At 41.5% G+C, this 15,886-nt stretch overlaps 1 protein-coding gene across 10 annotated transcripts in view; it reads right to left on the bottom strand.

Moving 5' to 3' along the window:
• Positions 1-3,494: 3,494 nt before the first annotated feature.
• The window catches only part of Sms (spermine synthase), a 51,650-nt gene continuing 39,258 nt past the window's right edge, over positions 3,495-15,886 (bottom strand). For all 10 annotated transcript variants that reach the window (XM_050164376.1, XM_050164378.1, XM_050164382.1 and 7 more), the window contains 4 exons: positions 14,361-14,475; positions 12,602-12,681; positions 5,272-5,387; positions 3,495-4,025 (listed from right to left, as the gene is read on the bottom strand). In XM_050164376.1, coding sequence (XP_050020333.1) covers positions 3,986-4,025; positions 5,272-5,387; positions 12,602-12,681; positions 14,361-14,475 — 351 coding nt within the window. In that variant the 3' untranslated portion in view covers positions 3,495-3,985. The remainder of the gene's footprint in view (positions 4,026-5,271; positions 5,388-12,601; positions 12,682-14,360; positions 14,476-15,886) is intronic.

The raw sequence follows: 15,886 nt of genomic DNA, 5'->3' as shown, positions 1-15,886 counted from the left end.
AAAAAAAAAAAAAAAAAAAAAAAAAAAGAAAGAAAAAAAAAAGAAAACTGGAGCAAGAGGTTCAGAAGTGCAGGGCCTCCCTGGGCCATTCAAGGTTCAGCCTGAAAGAACTTAGCAACCACCTTGTCTCAAGATAAAAAGAAAATTAAGGCTATAGCTCAGTGATAGAGCACTTGTCTAGCACACATGAGGACCTAGGTCTAATCACCAGTGCCAATACTAGAATGGGGCAAGGGAGGGGGACATTGTGAGGAATCTTCCACATATTGAGTCCTAAATTTATTATTGAACTCCTAAAAACAGGTCTGGAAGTGCATTCCATAATCCTAGCCCTCAAGAAGTAGAGGTGGAGAATTACAAGTTTGAGGTTGTCCTCGGGCTACACAGAAAATTTGCCTGGGATATGTAAGACCTGGTGCCTGGCTATGGAACCCTCAGGCACATTTTACCCTTGGGCTGCTGGCTGGCCCATTAAGTGGTACCAACATCTCATTCAAACATAGTTTTGAGACTTAGCAAGGTAACGGAAATGGGCATGGTTTATTTAAAAATGTACTAATGTTAGCTATTATTTGGTACAAAGACTCCAAACAGGAGCGATGGCTCATCAGTTAAGAGCACACTCGCTGCTCTTGTGGAGACCGGGGTTTGGTTTCTAGCATCCATAACAGTACACAGCTACCTATAACTCCGGGTTCAGAGGATCTGCCTCCCTCTTCTGGCTTCCTCAGGCACTAGGTACATACCTGATGTACATACACGTAGGCAGGCACTCACGTATGCACAAGAAAATAAGTAAGGTTTTAAGAGAAGACACTACTGGGCCGGCCAGTAGTGGTGCATGCCTTTATCCCAGCACTCGGGAGGCAGAGACAGGCAGATCTCTGTGTGTTCGAGGCCAGCCTGATCTACAAGAACTAGTTCCAAGACAGGCTCCAAAGCTGCAGAGAAACCCTGTCACGAAAAACCAGAGAGAGAGAGGGAGAGAGAGAGGACACTGGGCAACAGGGTGATCAAAGGCCAGGTGTTTCTTCAAGGCCGCATAGCAACTCCTACACAATAATGAGGTATCAAACACTGCCAATCAACTGGCTTCTGGAACAGGGTGCACCAAAAAAAAAAAAAAATGCTGTCCCAAGAGGGATGCTATGCAGCTAGCGCCACAGTGAAAATCACCAACTACTGTTGCCTTGTCTGAGCAAGTCTTGCCAGAGAGAAACACTCAGTGGGAATAAAATGCTTAGAAAACAAAGCTGTTGGATGAACATGAGCAGCTCCACTTATGAGAACAGGATAAAACCGATCCATTTATTGACAGACAGATGCCAGGCAGAAATACAAACTCCTGTGGCAGAGAAAGAGAAAGCAAGGACAAACTACACAGGAAGGAACAGCGCATCTTTCTTATGTTGATATCAACAGTGCTCTAGCCCATTAAAAGCACCACCAACTCAGCTTTCCCCTGGCCCAGTTGGATCAGTTTTATAAATATTCAATCACATTTCCGAGAGAAAGCAGCATTTCATGTCTTAATAAATCAATTCCTATCATCTGCTGTGTTGAATAGAATTTTTAAACACTACCCATATCTGTCTGTCTTTATTAAAAAGCTAGGACATATATATTCCACTGTTCAAGGAAACTTTCACTCCACACAACACTAGAGTTGTTCAGAACAATAGCATTGCTGGCTCATTAGCATTTCTTTAAAAGGCAGCCAAAGCAAGGATGGGTTTTAGCTAGTACAACAGGGCTGGGGGTGGGGCGTGTTGCTTCAGTTTGCAGTTTCTCGGTTAAAATAATAAGGGTTCAAAACTGAGATCCTCCTTCAGCAAATACCAAGAAATTAATCTGAATTCACTTTTATCGCGCAAGATAAATTCAACACCGCTTCCTTTATTTTCTCCCAAATGTATTTTCCAAGTAGCCTTGCATAACCTTATCCTCTTCATTTCTATCACTTGGCTTAGCAGGACCTGAGTCACCAGAAATATGAGTGCATCTGTGGTTGCAACCTCAAGTTACTCCTCAAGTACCAACCAGGTCATGCTTCGCATTAATAATATATCCCTACAGCTGATACGCTCGTTTTCTTTACTCCAATGAAGCAAAAAATTGAGCTGGGTGTGGTGGTACAAGCTCAGTTCTCAGGAGAGTTCCAGGCAAGCTTGGGCTATACAACAAGCTCCAGGTTAGACCAGGCTACGTACAGACGGTTACTTTGTCTCAAAAGGAACAGTGAAATGGGGGCAGGGGCAACTGGCCCCAAGTAAAATTCTAACTGCAACAGTACAACCAGTTTCAATCCTCCACAACATAAAGTCTTTCCACAAATTACAGAAGCATTTGGGTGGAGAAGTGTCTACTTGTCTGTTTTTAACCTAGCCATGAACAAAAACTATTGTTAAACTCATCTAATTTGAACATGACTCGCAACTCCTTTTATTCTGTATTGTTTCTTCTTTCATAGCAATCCAAAGACAGCAAAAGTCTGCACCCATTTTAAAGATCATTTGTTCCTGTCTTAGGAGGAACAATGAAGAACGTTCAGTGTTGGCCCTGAATCCACCTCACTAAACATTACATTTCCAATGTTTTACTTATTGTGAAATTACCACAAATGAACCAATTCCATTGATAGAGCATAAATCTTGTACACACAATACGAAAGACAATTCAAATTGGTTGGATTGTTATCCACAATACATACAATACCAAGTTGATATTCACATGGTTTTTTGTTTTGTTTTTGAGACAGGGTTTCCTTGTGTAGCCTTGGCTGTCCTGGAACTCATTCTGTAGACCAGGCTGGCCTCAAACTCAGAGATCCCCTGAGTCCCAGGTGCTGGGATTAAAGGCGTAAGACACCAGCGCCTGGCCACATGCCCTTTCTTAGCAGTTCCTACATTGTTCTTTTAACCACACGACTCCAGGAACTCTATCTACTGTGCATCTGCACATCCTGCAGTCTTCTCAGAGTCTCAGAGCAGCTACCCCAAATAAAGATGTTTGTATTTACATGGAATTCATCAGTAAGAATGCTAACAGAAATAAGGTTTTGACTTCTAACTGTGCAGTCAGGCAAAACCTTCTGCTATTCTCAGGTCACCCTTTTTTTAAATTTATTTATTTATTTATTTATTGAAGATTTCTGTCTCTTCCCCGCCACTGCCTCCCATTTCCCTCTCCCCAAAAAAGTCCCCCTCCCTCGTCAGCCCAAAGAGCAGTCAGGGTCCCTGCCCTGTGGGAAGTCCAAGGACCACCCACCTCCATTCAGGTCTAGTAAGGTGAACATCCAAACTGTCAGGTCACCTTTATAAGGCAGGTGGTAAATAGGCTGTGGCTCACTCCCCACTGTGATACCTGAAGTCACTACTACAGTCCACACAGACATTATGACATGCGCACAGTCTAGAATATCCCTTTGTCTAGGCCATCAGAAGTAAGGAAGAGGAGAATGGGCTGAAATAAAGGGACAAAACACATGATAGGTCTCTTTTGTAATTTTAATTGAAGCACTGCTAATCATGTCTTTTGAAAGCACCAAATTTTAAAATCTAAGTCAATTTGGGGGTGGGGGGAGGGAGAAACACTATCAGGAACTTCTCTCCAGAACAAACAATGATGTTCATTCCTCCACAAGTCCAAATTAAAGTCTACTGAAGCCAAAACTAAAACCCAAACCCCACACAGAGAAAAAAAAAGAAAGATCCTAAAGTCACATTCTAGGGGGTCAGTGCATTCCGCAGTCTTCGCTGGGCTGTCTAATTGTCCTTCGGATGACTTTCAAAAATTAACACCCTAGCTCATCAAAATATACATTTTTCCCATTGGCTTTTTTTAAATTAAAAATAATAATTAAAAACAAACAAAAAAACACTTGAAGGAATTCATGACCAGTTGCCTGACTTGGTTGATGGCATACAGAGCAAATGGAAGTCAGGAAGGCGGCTTGCAGCACACGACATTCAGGGGATGCTCATCTTTAAGGCTTAGCTTTCTTCCAAACAGTGTAAAATACCCACCTGGACCGGGAGTTAAGGAATAAGAAAGGCCATTCAAGCAAGAGCAGGTACCACTTAACATGTGTATATAGGCTGACAAATTGAAAGATGGACAGGGATTTATGGGCGTAGGTTGAACACTGTAGGGATAGGACAAAGGGCTTTTAAACAAGGCACTTTGCAGCACGGGCCGTCGACCATTTGGGACAAAGACTAAGGAGTACACTACTCAGTTCTACTGCTTCTGCTCTGGAGCTCTCCCAAAAGTCTGAAGCATCGGTGTGAGGAGAAGAATGAATCAGGGAAATTGGATGGGAGTAAAGGAAGGGAGAAAACAGCAGGGAAAGGTGGAAGAGCAGAAGAGCAGAAGGACATGGGACCCTAAAACCCAGAGCCTTCTCCCTTATCACCCCTATTCCTCAAAGCACTCAACAGGAAAAAAGCCCTTCCTAAAGGGGCAAGGGAGAGTGAAGATGGAGATGCTAAATCTCCACAAGCCACTGAAGGACATGGCTACCCAGCAGAGTATCCCCCTCTTTAGACATAGAGGACGTAGGCAAGAAAGTTCTTGCCTCTTACTAGGCATCCAGCTTCCTACCTGCCCGAGCTAAGCGCCACTCCCAGGGCCAGCAGCATTGCAGGGTCTCCCTGATAGCAACTGCCATCATGGAAAAAACACACCTAGACTCAGCTTGCAGCTATGGAAGCCAGTGACTGTGGACTATAGTTTACTACAAATATGGCTAGTCTTGCTAGTCAGCTTACTCTGGGCATCCCCCATTTTCCCTTTCATATGCTGAGATTATAGGTGGCCCATTAAGCTTTTATGTGGGCTTCTGGGAAGTCAAACCATTTCTCGAGTTTTGGGTACACATCACTACCCCAGAGGACTGAGGAAACTGGCCTTTGGGCTCCACCCCTACCTTCTATTTGGGGTGATGACAGAAGAACTTGCATATCTAACTAGTTCCCAGATGATAGGCCTGGCTATCGTCCGTCTTTGACAGCAATTGTTTCTGCTTTAGATCAGTGGGACTTAATGATTAAAGGACCCTGGGAAACGATGACAAGGGATGCCCCAGTCTCTAAGATTCAGAAACAAAGCCTACTTTTTCAAGTTCCTAGGAAGAGCCCCCAGTTAAGTTTGAAACTCAGAGTGTGTACACTACAGAGCTGATTCTGCTTGTTGTTATGATTAACAACGGCAGCACGTGATGGACTTGGACGTTCTGAAAAGGCAGCACATAATGTCTTGGTCAAAGGATACAATTCCAAGTATGAAGGGACACAGACAATCTCTTTTGAGAATTCCACAGGACAATACAGGCGCCCCAGCTGTTCTTCATAGAGTGACAGGGCTTCAGTCAAATTGACACAATTCCCCTAAATCAGAGAGAAAAGGAAACATTGGGATTGCTAAGTCATACTCACTTGAAGGTCTCTAATAAAGGAAGAACAATTGGAGCTTGAGATAAAAGTTCATCTTTAAAAAATGAGATAAGAACTCAATACTTCCACAAATTGCACTGGATTCTATTTATGGGTTCATTAGTCCATTCTCTTTCTACCTCATTTGCGGAGCTATTTCAAATTACTGAAGTATGAAGCAAAGAAAGCAGTGAAGCCAATTTCTCATTAGTGACACAGTTCATTGTATCCACACCACGCAATTTAGCATATTCATCCACATAACCCACTCAAAGTAAACTTTTTGTCAGGAATAGTCACAACTGCATTGAAACTGAATAATCAAAATAATGTTCTTGCTTTCCATGCTGATTTAAACAACAAAAGTCCTGACAGAGAATTGCAGTCATACCTCATCCTTTCCTCAAATTCTGATTTTTAAAGTGTATCATTGTGCGCCAACATGTGTGGGCATGTGTTACTGCATGAGTGCTCAAGCTCACATGCTGGAATCAGTTCTCTCCTTCTACCTTTTTCGTGGCTTCTGGGCCTCAAACTCAGGCTGCCAGGCTTCTGTTGCAGGAACGAACAACATGAGATGAAAACTTCACAAAAGTGGCCTATGCTATCAGAACTTCTGAGAGCAGCCATCCAGCCATGAAAATGGGTTAGAACTATTCCAAGAGACAGCCTTGGTGGTTTTAACTTAGCACATTCACTTAGCACAACGTCATCCTTTAGTGGCAGCCTGTTTAATAACCCATCATCTAGGGTCCTGCAGTGGGATTTAGCCAAAGTGCCCTTCGCCAGCATATAATTTGGTTTCAACATCAAGTTCACCATGAGAGCATATAAACACCACACATGTAATTTACAATTCGTAAATAGAAAACACTGTCCAGTTGTTTTTAGAACACATCACCACTGGGGAAGCTATATAGAACGGACATGCCACCAAGGTGTACAGCTGACTGGGTGTCTGCCATTTTAAAACTGACACCCTGCTCTGTGTTTAAAGAGGACATATGGGAGGGCCGGACCTCCTTACTGAGAATGTGGTACAAAAATTGGAAGGTTTCAATTTCTTTCCCAACATTGTCAAGAAGCAGTTTTTCAAAAGAAAAAGGGAAAGAAGAAACTCCACAAATAGAGACCTACCCAAAAAAGGAAGATGATAAATTTCACTTTCCTGTCTACATAAATAGAACATTTTTTTCTTTTCTTTTTAAGAAAGATACATTGGAGTTCCAAAACAAAACCCAACAGCAAAGAAATAATCATCCATTAGTTCAGTAGCTTTGGTTCTAGAAAATTCTCCATCTCTCATATTAGACTTAATTAACACTTGCTTTTTTAGTTTATAAACTTTTGTATTGTTTACATTTTTAAACTGAAATCAGATTGTACTATTTTTGTAATATAAATCCTGAGTGTTTCTTATTAGGTTCAAAATTAAGCAAAACCAGCTGGGTGTGGTGGCACACGCCTTAAATCCAAGTACTCAAGAGGCAAAGGCAGGAGATCTCTGAGTTAGAGGCCAGCTAGCCTGCTCCATACAACCAGTTCCAGGCCAGCCAAGGCTGCATAGTGAGGCTCTGGTCTCAAAATGGGGGCAGTGGGACTAGGAGAGTTGATGAGGTGGTTAAGAACACTCACCACTCTTCTACAGGACCCAAGTTCAGTTCTCAGCACCCATGTTTGACGGCTCACAGCTGCCTATTAACTCTAGGTCTAGAGTGACCGATACCTCTAGTTTCCAAGGTCATCTGCATATTCGCATGCACATATCCCACACATATAGACACATCATTAAAAATAACAAATCTTATGCAAGCAAAACTAAACAGTAAAAAAAAAAATCACACTCATGTGAACTACAAAATGTACAAAAATTTTTGAGAATTGACACTAAAGGACAAGAAAGAAAAGACGGCTCAGTGGTTAAGAATACTTACTGCCCATGCAGAGAACCTGAATTCAGATTCCAGCACCCATGTTGGGCAGGCCACAATCACAAGTAAATGCAGCTCCAGGGGATCTGATCTCAGTGGCCTGAGAGAGTATTTGTACTCACATGCACACACACACACACACACACACACACACACACACACACACACTTTATTCAGTTTTTTTCATTTTTATGAGACAAAGTTTCTCTGTGTAGCACTGGCTATTCTGGAACTCTCTACAAAAACAAACTGGCCTCAGACTCAGAGAGCTCTACCTGCTTCTGTTTCCCGAGTGCTGGGATAAAAGGCCTATGCCAGTATGCACGGCTTTAAAAAGTTAAAAAGAAAAGCGGACAGTCAAGAGGCTGCAAAGACAACTCGGTGGTGAGAAGCACACAATGGGATTACAGACATTCAAGAGGTTCAGTTTTCCACACTCGTGTCAGTGACCCATACTTACACACATATAATTTGAAAGATGAAATAAAAATAAATGAAGAAATTTTTCAAATGATGCTAATGATGGATTACTTCCAGAAAGCAGTAAAGCTTTAGCAAGGATTACAGATGTCTAAAGGGTACTGATAATGAACAGTCCAAGCTATGGGAGTGCTCAGGAATTTGCTCCATTTTTCACTGTGGTTTCCATGTGTGTTACATACCCATTTTTGTATGTAGCAGCCTGTTTTTTTTTTTCTTTTTTGGCTTTTCAAGGCAGGGTTTTGCTGTAGTTTTACAGCCTGTCCTGGAACTAGCTCTTGTAGACCAGGCTGTCCTCGAACTCACAGAGATCCGCCTGCCTCTGCATCCCAAGTGCTGGGATTAAAGGCATGTGCCACCACTTCCCAGCTGCCTATTATTTTTTTTAAGTAAGTGGTTGGAGACAGAAGATAGATGGTCAAGTCCCAGGACCTAACTTCTACCCTCAAATATGCACATTCCTAAGTTCTGTGGCAAGATAGTAAGGCTTCTTTCAAGCACCCAGGATGATGCCAGTGATGTCACAAATTTGCCACTGTGACACGAGCAATGTGTTGGTAGGAGTTTCTGAAAATCATTATATAAAATCCTCATCCCACCATCAACATTCTCCATTTTTCTGCTACACACTCCAGCTAAGGGCAGAATCAACTGTTATCACCTGAGCATGTCAACAGGTAGAAAACAAATAAGCAGAGTCTAAGGGTACAAGTCAATGGGAGAACTCCTGTCTGTCATTCACCACAAAAAGAAATCGATGATGATGAGTGAATACGTCAATGAATGAATGGTGGCGACCACAGCTTCCTGTAAGGCTTATGCCTCTTAAACCAGGTGAACCTTAGTGTGCGGCACATAGCCCAACACAAGAAACAAGCCCAGGACGGCACAAAATGGTATCACTATATCTCCACTCGTACTGAATGGAAGGACAGAATGTATGCAGTGATGTCTTTGGGATAATCCTTGGCAAAGAACACAGCCTTGGACTTATGATCTGAAGGTTTAAAAGAGAAACAGTTCACAAAAGCAAGTCCTCAAAGTTACAGTCATTAGTATTTGTACATGCTGTATTCTCGTGGGACATTTCTATTAGTTTCCCACACTCAAGCACCAGTTCCCCTTAGCAACCAAGCACAAAACTACCATGATGGCGCCTTTTACCTACTCCAAACTGACTGCTTCACAGAGGATCCATACTTAAATACCCTTCCCTCAGACTCCCAGGCAGCTGGGATTATAGGCAGATGGCACCCATGACTAGCTTGTTCTCACTCTCTGTACTGGAGCAGAGGAAGCCCTGTAGTGTAGTCCTGAATTAGTATTGTTGACATGGGCATGCCTCAATGTTGGGACTAATGAGTCCTGGCCTTCAGCTGCTCTTCCCTCCTAGAACCTTCTAATTAAAGTTACTAGAAGCTGTGCCTAGCTTAGAGGATCAGAGGATGGGATTTTCAGCTGTTGGCCATTGACTGCAGTGTATTTAAGCCTACATGGTGCTAAAAAGGGGGGGCTTTTGGTATCAGTGTTAAAAGGTCTGCGTGTCGGTCTGTCTCTGCGTGTGTATTCTCAACCTCCAGCCCCTTGCCCGAAGCTCGCAAACTGAGTTCTAGCGCACAGAGCACAGACATGGGGGCGCGGTGCATGGCACCTCAGTCCAATGGAATGGAAAAGTCTTCACCAGCTGGGATTCAAAGAGATGGTAATACCTTCTTTGAGGGTTTTAATGCTAGTGATTGATCAGTGTGTTCAAAACTAGCAACGACTTCTTCCCCATAGATGTTCACAACCAGAAACTGCTGGCCTATAGATACTCCTACCAAGATAAGCTAACTTCTTTCCCCTGTGCTGTATATAATAAAACACAGAGGTTCCAGGTTGCTTGTAGTAATTGGCTCAACTCTATCAGAGTGCACACAGCCTACCTGACCCCAACTTCTCCATGCAGAGGTATCCTGTTCTTTCTTTTCATCATTTTTTCACTACTCTTAGCCGGAGCTCCAGATCCAACCCATGCCGATCCTGGCAAGTCTCTTTTGGTTATAAGATCCTAGAGCCTCGTGTTTCCTCAATTAACCTGCTTGAGACTTTTTCTAGTTGTGGAAATGTGGAGACAGGGGAATATGATAATTATGCTCCCAAAAGTCCAACTAACTCAATCTGCATTGCTTTTACAGTACAATCCTTGTGTGAGTCAGTTTCACCATCAACAACCTACATAAAACAGAGGCCTACCAACTTCCTCCGTAAAGGGGCAGAGAGGTCACATTTTAGACAGCACACTGCTCCTGGAGCACAAAACAAATGACATGGCTGTTTATCAAGAAACTCAAACAGAGCAGGCAGCCACATCTGGCCTACAGTGTGTAGACCCTGGCTTTAAGGTACCATGTGCCCACAGGCTTTACACGCAGTGGGAAGAGAAGGAAAACAGGACAAGCTGGAACTTTAGGTGTCTTGTGTATTCTAAGTTCTTTCCAGCATTATTCTTCTCAGATCCCATGAAATAGAACAGACTAGAGTCTGCAGATAAGTGCTTTCAAGAAAAAAAAAAGACTTCTAACTATTCTGGGTATTTAAATACACCAATAATCTTTAAAAGCAGTTCATCAATTGGTATTAACAGTTGTACAGGAATAAGAAGTTCTGCCACGCAATTACACAGTATAAGGTAACTATAGCTAATGATTGTTCTTGAAAGTTCCAAGAAAGGAAGCTGACTGTTTTCTGCACAAACATGTGATACATGTTAAGAAGATACATGTGCTTAACCTGATTAAAAATTAGACAGTATATACATGCATGTAAACATCACATAGTAACTCTGTAAATGATCATTTTTATGTTTTTATAGATCAGTCAAAAATAAATTTATGTTAAAAATCTAAACCAGCCTAATTGATGCATCTACAATACAGCTCCTGAACCTAAGGCTCTTTTGTTCCTCTTTCTGCACCGTTTCTGTGATGCTCTAAGGCTCAGGGAGCATCACAGAAACGGTGCAGAAAGAGGAACAAAAAAATCTATTGTGACATTGTGTCTGTTAGAAATGCTAAGGAAGGGGCTGGAGAGATGGCTCAGCGGTTAAGAGCATTGTCTGCTCTTCCAAAGGTCCCAAGTTCAATTCCCAGCAACCACATGGTGGCTCACAACCATCTGTAATGAGGTCTGGTGCCCTCTTCTGGCCTGCAGACATGCTCACAGACAGAACATTGTATACATAATAAATAAATATAAAAATTATTTTTAAAAAAATGCTATGGAAGCTATGCCCATGATACTACAATATTATGGCTGTCAAAATAACATCTGAATGAGGATGACACTAACATACATGTTTCATGGGACCCAACCCTACCTAGACAAAGAACTGCAGTCAACTATGGAATGCTGAAAGGAGAAGAAATAGTCTTCCCCAGGGAAGAGCACACCAGTTGGTTATCTCATACCACATGGTCAGCCCTGAAAACTGTGTGTGTGTGTGTGTGTAACATTATACAGACTACGCAGGTTGTATTTACATATCTATGCACCAGTATATGTGTATCTGTGTGTATGTATGTATCTAACAATTTAAAAAAAAGAGGCCATGAATGACAGAAAGCAAGAGGGGATATATGAAAGGGATTGGAAGAAAGGGAAGGGGGAAATGATGTAATTACAGTATGATTTCCAAAAAATATTTACAATAGAATTTACTGGGGCTGTAGAGATGGCTCAACAGTTAAGGATACTGGCTGCTCTTCCAAGGGACTGGAGCTCAGCTCCCAGCACCTACCTGAGGAATCTCATAAGGCCCCGTAACTCTAGCTCCAGATCTGACACCTCCAGCCTCTACAGCCAGCTGTACTCACATGCATATACCCAGAGACACATGCACATAGATAAAAATAAATCTTTAAAAATAAAAGGAGCGTACAGTATTCAGCAAAATTCAAAGATCCACTTTAATAAAATGAATTACTGAGAAATTAATACAATATAAAGTTGGTCACAAGGTAAAGTCTTTTTAGGGGATGGGAATTATGTACACAGGACAAAAGACATAATTCTGCTTAAGATGGTCCGTATTAAAAATAATAAAAAAGTAAAAAGGGTAAGTTAGAGTTTACATGTAATAGAATGAGCAATACTCTCCAGTAAACTCAGAGAATTCCGAGACCAGAGTACAAGGGTCAAACTTGGTTATTAATTATTTTGTGTACCAAGTAATGAGACTGGATTAACAAGTAGATGCCTTTGTTACTTTTTAGGAAGAAGTGTATTTTCCTATATATACCTATTTTATACAAAACCACAAATGCAAACCTTCTTTAAAGTTAAGAATACCCTCAAGAATGAAAGTTTAAAAAAAATTTAATTAAAAAAAAAAGAATGAAAGTAACTACAAAGAAAAAAATCTACTTCTATATGGTGTCTGCAGCTCACACCACAGGTAAAGCCGCTCATCAAGAAGGGTATGCTGCTAAATGGGCTTTTCCCTAGAGATAGACCTAGAAGATGGGGGACGGGAGAAGAAATTGTGGTCTGTGTCTCCACCTGCTGGCGACATTTCATACTACAGCCAGGGCCAACAAAATCAGGATAATATTGTCTTCTGTTAAGTAACATCTCAGGATGACAGATTTTGAACAAGTATAATTAAAATATATTGTTGCTCTCCTAACATATGTAAATTTCAAGAACATGCATTCAAATAGGTAAATATTGACTCTTCTTGAGAGTCACAGGAGTAAGGGTGGGGACTGAGTGGTCTACCTGTGTGAAGTATTTCCCATCCTGTTTCAGAACTTTCATTGACAGGTCAAGAATCAGTCTGAGAAACTCCCATGTAGAATCTGGATATAAAAAAAAAATAAGTTTTGTAAATATGTTCAAATATTTTCAAATATGTTATCAAATATTCAGTCATAGTTAATAAACAAAAAGGAAGAGACCCCTGTGTGCTGGCACATGCCCATCATCATCCTGGCACTTTGGAGGCAGAGGGAAGATCAGGAGTTAAAGAGCATCACTGGCTACATAGTAGCTTTTAGGGCAGCCTGCACTACATGAGACTAATTTAAAGACACATATGCTTGAAAGTTTGTTCATGAACAATAATGTACAATCATATAGCTGATCTGTACAAACACCTACACAAACACCGAGGTCAGGATCAAGTTTGCATCTATTTAAGACAGTCAGTACATCACAATAAAGACTTAGCAAAGCATAGCATAGCATAGCATAGGGACTGAGAGTGTAGCTCAGTAGCAGAGAGTTTGCTCATCCGCAGGAGATCCTGGGTTCCATCCCCAACACCGCTCTCAGATAAAGAACAAAGATTAGACACAAAGGCAGAGCTCAGTCTGAAAGAAAGCTGCTTAAAGAAGGAAGTCAGTAACATTCGCTGAGAAGCTGAGGAAATTCCTGGTTGTGGAAGACACAGAATGCTGCAGCCTCCTTAACAGCAATTCATTGCCTACCTGTGTCAGACCTAACCTTGAGAATATTCCAGGAGACCTTTGTTCATATGTATTAACTTAACAGAGCACACTAGCTTCCACCAATGCCTCTACTAAGAATGTCTTCAGAAAGTTTGGAAACTTCCTCCAGCAGAGGTTACCCTGCTTTGCTGTAACCCACTTCATCTTGCCACCAATGTATTTGAAATATGCCTTGATTTGTGAATTTCTTTTGTTCCACAACTATAAAAACATGAAACTGTTACCACATTAGAACATACTACTTACACTAACCTGAATCCATGTTCCCCAACCATGGTCGCTCATATTTGGTTCCAGAACACTCTTACCCTTTGAGGTATAAGCTGTGTTTTCACATTAGGAAAAGGAAAAAAAATGGGAGGCGGGGAGGAGGCGGAAATTTTTTTCAATAATAATAATAATAAAAAAATTCCAGTCACCTTCCCACCATCAATGCTAGTTCAACTGCTTTTAACAACTAAAAGGAGCTAAGAAGATGGCTCAGTGGGAAATGTACTTGCCATACAAGTGTATGAATTTGAGTTTGCCCGCCAGTACCCACACATAAAATGAGCATGGTGGCATGTGCCTCTGCGATCCCAGTGATGGGGAGACAGACAGGATTCCTAGGGCTTGCTGGCAAGACAGCATTTCCTACTTGATGAAAGTTCTAGGCTCAGCAAGAAACTCTCAAAAAAATAAAGTAGAATGCAATTCAAGAAGATATTCAGTGTTGAGCAGTGGTCTTCACGTGTGTGTGTGTGTGTCTGTCTGTCTGTCTGTCTGTCTATGTGTTGGCATGCACACACGCATTTGTGAACATGTACATGTATATAGTTTGAAACACAGCCGTAGGTGGTGGCCCACGCCTTTAATCCCAACATTCAGGAGGCAAAGGCAGATGGATCTCTGTGAGTTTGAGGCCAGCCTGGTCTACAAGAGCTCACTCCAGGATAGGCTCCAAAGCTACAGAGAAACTCTTGTCTCGAAAAACAAAAACAAACAAACAAACAAACAAACAAAAAACAAGAGTTCAAAACACAATCTACCTTCTTCTGGAGATGTAGAGATCGGGACAGCTGTCAAATCATTAATCACATAATCGAACTCTCTCCCTTCTTTGGCGTACCTCTTCAGTACTGGAATACAGTCTTCTATGAGGACCTTTCAGAATGAACAGGATTGGATGCATGAGTCAATACAAATGGGTGGCATTGAACACTTATAAATACGAAATGAAAGCTGGGGATTAAATTCACAGCACCAGCACCAAAGAGACCTTTCATCCCTGTCTGTTAATAGAAAAACAAAGTGTCAACCATATGCCTATATCCTTTCTCATCTGAGTAATCAATCCCTCTATGGGTGCCATTGCTCCCGTCATTAACTGAAACACAATCTTATTTAAAAAGGTTTCCACGGGTTGCGCATAGACCCTTGATAAGAAAAGAGGACAATCAGATGTGGTAGCCCATCCCCTATTAATTCCAACTCTTGGAAGCTAAGACAGAACGAGTGCTACTCCACAGGTTTGAGGACAGCCTGGCTTTTATATTGAGTTCCTGGCAGGAAGGAGAAGGGAAGATTAGAGTGTAAAAAGTATGGAATTTGATATCTTTGAAGACTTTTACTGTCCTATTGTTTTATAAAATGTAATATATTGCAGAAGTTGCAGTAGGCAAAGGCAGAGAAAATGTGAACACCCAGCTACACAGAGTTTGAGGCCAGCCTGGACTACGTGAGATTTTTGTCTCAACAAAGAAAAAAAAACACCTCAGCTAACTATAATACACACATTCATCCCATCTGAGCATGCCTACCATATGTATGAAAGTCAGGATTTGATCCCAACACCACAAAAAAGTTCATTTGACATCCTCACAATGTTTTCTTTTTAAAAAATATTTATTTATTTATTATGTATACAATATTCTGTCTATGTGTATGCCTGCAGGCCAGAAGAGGACACCAGACCCCATTACAGATGGCTGTGAGTCACCATGTGGTTGCTGGGAATTGAATCAGGACCTCTGGAAGAGCAGTCAGTGCTCTTAACCTCTGAGCCATCTCTCCAGCCCCTCTCAATCTGTTTTCTTCACTAAATTTTATCCCGTGTAATCATCCCAAAGATAGACAATAAACTACTCTACCTAACTTCAAATGTTCTATTCTTGTCTTCAACAATCCTATATGAAGTCATATTAAACCCCTCACTTCCCAATTTAAAAGCTAAATTTTCCTTTGTATCTTAGTTTCCAAATCTAGGGACTAAGTTTACTGAATCTCTCTTTTCAATGGTTTCTAGGGTTAGCTGATTTAGTTCTCAAGCAAGTGGGTAGTCTAGTATGTCACCATCACTTACTAAATCTTTACCCAAATGAAATGAAATGTATTTTTGGCCTGGCGTGGTGGCACACATCTTTAAATCCCAGCATTATGCAGGAGGCAGAGGCAGGCAGATCTATGTAAGTTTGGGACCAATCTAGTCTACATACAAAGCAAGTTCCAGGGCTAGACTGTCTGAAAAAATTAAGAGAGAGAAGGAGGAAGGGAGGGAGGGAGGGGGGAGGGAGGG

This window comes from Alexandromys fortis, unplaced genomic scaffold (assembly GCF_014885135.2).
Source record: "Alexandromys fortis isolate MF-2015 unplaced genomic scaffold, M_Fortis_MF-2015_v1.1 scaffold_147, whole genome shotgun sequence".
NCBI classification, from domain to species: domain Eukaryota; kingdom Metazoa; phylum Chordata; class Mammalia; order Rodentia; family Cricetidae; genus Alexandromys; species Alexandromys fortis.
The sequence above is the reverse complement of the archived record's forward strand: the minus strand, read 5'-3'. Positions and strand labels throughout refer to the sequence as shown.